The sequence below is a fragment of the Carlito syrichta genome, unplaced genomic scaffold (genome assembly GCF_000164805.1).
Source record: "Carlito syrichta isolate Samal-C Ts95f unplaced genomic scaffold, Tarsius_syrichta-2.0.1 Scaffold309823, whole genome shotgun sequence".
Classification (NCBI taxonomy): Eukaryota; Metazoa; Chordata; class Mammalia; order Primates; family Tarsiidae; genus Carlito; species Carlito syrichta.
In genome coordinates this window covers 270,303-275,305 of record NW_007253919.1, presented here as the reverse complement: position 1 = coordinate 275,305, position 5,003 = coordinate 270,303, and the positions used below count along the sequence as shown (strand labels likewise).

The 5,003-nt window shown below is 46.5% G+C and overlaps 1 protein-coding gene across 1 annotated transcript; it reads right to left on the bottom strand.

The window, feature by feature from the left end:
- Window positions 1-489: 489 nt before the first annotated feature.
- On the bottom strand, window positions 490-1,617 carry LOC103270389 (GTP-binding protein Rheb-like). The gene is given in 2 exon segments (XM_008067914.1): window positions 490-930; window positions 932-1,617. Coding segments are annotated over 2 exon segments (552 nt in total). The 5' UTR covers window positions 1,462-1,617; the 3' UTR covers window positions 490-908.
- Between the last annotated feature and the right edge of the window lie 3,386 nt (window positions 1,618-5,003).

Below are 5,003 nucleotides of genomic sequence, written 5' to 3'. Positions count from 1 at the left end.
ACCACGCCCGGCTGATTTTTTGATTTATTGTAGAGATGAGGTCTCGCTGCCCAGGTGGGTCTCGAACCCGCGGGCTCAGGCAATCCACTCACCTCAGCCTCCCAAAGACGCAGTATTACAGGCTGAGCCACCGAGCCGGCTCTAACTTAGTATTTAAACTACATCCCATCTGAGACATTCTTGTGACAAATAACTTAGTCTCACCCAATCACAGCAGCTGTGCTTCAGCCAATCGCAGGCAGCCAGCTGACCAGCCGATGTTGTATTAGCCAAATCCTGAGCTGTACCCAATCACTATTTATGTATGCCACTTCCTGTTTCCATCTAGAAATCCTGCCTTCCAAGATGCTGGGTGGTGGTTCTGAACGTTTACTGGGTCAAGGTGTTGCCAGATTCATGATTTCTTTGTTCAAGTAAAGTTTGGTAATTTGTCTAATAGTTTTTCTTTTCACAGTTTAGATGATTTGGCTTCTACTTAAGCACTTTGTCTTTTTTTTTTTAAGGTTTGCAGCTATTTTATTTACAAGTATACATTTAACACAATGAAATAAACACTGATATATTGAAGCCTAGTTAATAGTAGTGTAACAATATGTATCATTTTGATGATTACATTATTTTAAACAACAAACTACACTGAAAAATTAATGCCGATAAAATTCTTGGTCATAATATTAAGAAATACAATATATAAATTGAAAATAGATTGCTTAAAATTTGAAAATGGAAGTGAACTCATTTGTACAGAGTCAGAGTTTAACATAATCTGAAGGGAAGGAAGCTCTGACCCAAATGATATCTTTCAGGTTAACAGAAGAAAAAAGAAGCATAGTTTATCTTAAAGGATAACGGGCAGTTTGCTTCTTCAGGTAGAATATATTCCCAGTGTCCTCAGATTTTGCAGAGAATTACATCACCGAGCACGAAGACTCCTTGTGAAGCTGCCCCATCAATTTTTTCTGCCTCCAAAATTATCCTTCTAAAGACATCAACAGCAGTCTGATTTTCTTTAGCAGAAGATTCCAAAAAATCTGCGCTCCAAGATTCTGCCAAAGCTTTCCCTTCTTCATAACTGATCACCCTTTCCATATGCAGGTCTTTCTTATTTCCAACCAACATAATAGGTATCTGTACTTTCCCCACCATATCCAACAATTTGCCATGGATAACTTTAATCACTTCAAAACTTTTGATGGATGTAACAGAATACACAAGAATATAACCATTAATGTCTTTGGAGTATGTCTGAGGAAAGATGGAATATTCATCTTGCCCAGCTGTGTCTACAAGTTGAAGATGATATTCTTGTCCATTTACTGTGATCAACTTTGTAAAAGTGTTTTCTACGGTTGGATGGTAGGAGTCAACAAATTGGCCTTCAACAAATTGAATTGTCAATGAAGATTTCCCCACAGACCGGTAGCCCAGGATCGCGATCTTCCGGGACTTGGACGGGGGCATCTTGGCGGCCTCCTCTGCCCCGGCCCAACCACATCAACCGCGGCCGCTGCGGCTCCTGCTGCTGCAATCGGCGGCGGCCGCGCCAGGAGAGAGCGGCATACAGAGCACGGGTGGCGGCGGGCGCGGCTGCCTCTCTCTCGCTGGCTCGCGCGCTCCCAACCCCACTTTGTCTTTTTATTTTATTTTATTTTATTTTATTTTTCAGAGACAGAATCTCACTATATTGCCCAGACTGGTCTCAAATGCCTGGCTTCAAGTGATCCTTCTGCCTCAGCTTCCCAAAGTCCTGGGATTACAGGTGTGAGCCACCATGCCTAGTTTTAAGCACTTTCTTTTCCCTTAACACTCTACTCCCTCGGGATGTGTCCTGCCACCGCTAAGAGGGGCCACATTCCCAGGTGGAAATGGAGGGGCGCTGTGGTGATCTGACTCTTGAAGTCTGTACATCACACAAACACACAGCCTAGTCTCTGTTCCTCTCACAGCCCTGGCACCACACTCCATCAAAGCCATTGGCCTTTATATTCCCCCATGTCGTCAGTGAGAAATCAGAGAAGATGCCCTTCTCTTGTGGTCTCCCACTATCTTCTCTGCTCCATCCTCAGGGGCCTCCCCCACCCCACCCCCATCACCCCGCCTACATTGGGTGAACCTTTGAATTGTCCTCATGGGAAAGATCCTACTTACACAAATGAACATAATTTACCTGTAAGATACAGATGAAAGCTTAAGACCTGCATAGCTTAAAAAGCAAACTCAGAAGTGAATGAACTCATCCGAGGTCACAGGTTGAGAAGGAAGGTGGAAGAGAGAGATTTTGCTCTGGAACAGCAGTGGGAAGAAGAGGGTGAAACAGGCTTGCAGAGACTTGTCTGCTGGATGAAGAAGGGCTGGGTTTTCCAATTTGATTCGCTCTAGAGTGGAGCAGGCAGAGTCATGGCCAGGTACACAGCTGGATCCAGGGGGCCTTAATTCTGGGATCAGAATATGGAATCTGGAGCACATCCTGGACTAGTCTGGAGATAGGTAGTTAGGAGGAAAGGGGAGACAATGGGCTGGGAGGTCTGGACAGCAAACCAGGCATAGCAGGTGGCAGGATGAGAGGTTGGCAGAAGACTCAATGCCTGGGAGGCAGGTGGGACCAGTCACAGAGTGAATAAAATTAATCAGGCTTGAAAGGAGGTTGGAAGGAAAAAGGCTCCGGGCTGGTTTCTTTTTTGCCTCGGTCCTTCTGGGCCAGGTCTTGGAGGAGAGCAGAAGATTCCTGCCTGCAAGCCACACCACCCTCTCTGGCAGTATGGGGACTTATTAAAGGGATGCTGGATGTGCGGAGAGCTTAGCCTCATGCTCAGGAAATGAGAGCCAGTAAGTGCTCTGTCCATACTTAAAAGCTCACAGAACCTCTGGGAAGTGCAAGGAAGCTCATGGGAGGCCACACAAATCAACCCACATCACCAATGATCTGGGGACCATGACAGTTCCTACGAGACTTCTGACACTGTTACCTCTAAAATGAGGAGTTGCCCTCATGGTTGCTCATCCTGGTTCTGTCCCTGCTGACAATAACCTGAGGAAGATGTTTAAAGCCAGTAATTTATTAATGAGTACTATGTGACTTAGAAAGTGTCTCAGCCTGGGCCAGGCACAGAGGTTCATGCTTGTAATCCCAGCACTCAGGGAGGTGGAAGTGGGAGGATTGCTTGAGCCCAAGAGTTTGAGAGCAGCCTGGGCAAAATAACGAGACCATTTCTGTAGGAAAAAAAATGAGCTGGGTGAGGTGACATTGCTGTCTAGACCTCCCCAGTCCTCTCTCTCCCCTTTCCTCCTAACTGCTTATCTCCAGACTAGTAGTACCCAAGTTACTCAGGGGGCTAAGGTAGAAGGATCACCTGAGCCCAGGAGGTCAAGGCAGAAGTGAATTGTGATCATGCCACTGTATTCCAGTCTGAACGACACAGTGAAACTCGGAAGGAAGGAAAGAAGGGAAAAGGAAGGGAGGGAGGGAAAAAGAAAAATGCTTCAGGCTAGGTAACTTATAAACAACAGAAGTTTATGTCTCATAGTTCTAGGGGCTGGAAAGTCCAAGATCAAGGCAGTAGCAGTGCGTGATGAGGGCCCGCTCTCTTGTAGACAGTGCCTTCTAGCTGTGTCCTCACATGGTAAAAGGGGTGAGGTGGCTGGGTGCAGTGACTTACTCCTGTAATCCCAGCACTTTGGGCAGCCAAGTTGAGAGGATTGCCTAATTCCAGGATTTCAAGACCGACCTGGGCAACATGGCAAGACCTCATCTCTACAATAAAATTTTTAAAAATAGCTGGGCATGGTGGTGCACACCTATAGTCCCAGCTATTTGGAAGGCTGAGTTGGAAGTATCACCTGAACCCAGGATGTTGAGGCTGCAGTAGCTGTGAGTGTGCTGCTGCATTCCAGCCTGGACCACAAGAGTGAGACTCTGACCAAAAAAAAAAAAAAAAAAGATTTTTTTTTTTTAAATGAGAGGCAGCTCCCTAGACTCTCTTTTAAGGATATTAATTCCACTCTTGATGGCTCTATCCTTATGATCTAATCACCACACAAGAGTCTAACCTCCTAATTCCATCACCTTAGGTGTGAGACTTCAAATATATGACAAACATAAGAATTTGGGGGCAAAGGGACAAAGGCATTCAGGCCATAGCAGAAAGGCTTGGGTTACACAGATTAATATGTGGCCTTGGTTTCAAATTCATGCCTTTGACTTAAATGCTTATGGTCCTAACAGGTAACCCAATTGAGGATGAAATGGATGGCAGCAAAAAATCCCACCACAGACTTGGAAGGGCACATCCTTTGCCCCTGATGTTTACACGGGTCTCCAGGGATCAGGAAGTCCTCTTGCCATTAGGCTACAAACATCTCAAGTACCCAGACATTAAAGGGTTTGGTGGGCAACTGGCTGGGGCGTTGGATCCCTTTCCTCCATGCATGTTCCCCACCCACACTCTGACCTGTCCTGGCCACTGGGGAGAAAAGCAACCTGTAGTCCCCACCTAGAAGGAGTCCATTGTCAAGTGGAGGAGTCAGCCTAGGAACATACAGTCCCAGTCAGTGAGGTCAATCCAGGCGATGAAGCATAAGAAAGAGGTTCAAGATGCCAGGAACTAAGAAAGGGGATTACTGTAACCTAAAGGGGTCCAGGAAGGCTTTGAGGAGGGCCTCAGAGCCAGCCCAACAGTGGTATCCCACAAATTTCACTTTCCCTGCTCAGTCATAGATTTCAATAATGGCTGCAATGAATGGCCTCTCTCTGCCCAGGTCTCTTGCTATATGACTCATCCATTCTTCCCTGATTCCCAAGGTGCCAGGACAGAGACAACTGGTTCCCCAGTTTTCTCCCTGCACATCAGTCACCCCAGAAAGTTCATGGTAAGCTCTGGTTGTTCTGCATCACATCAAGCACTCTGGGCAAGCCTTGAGGCGAGTCCAGCTCTCCCTGCAAGTTGTGAATCTAGGCAAGTCTTCGAATGTGTCTCCTGGCCCACTGGGCTCCAGGCCAGCCTGCA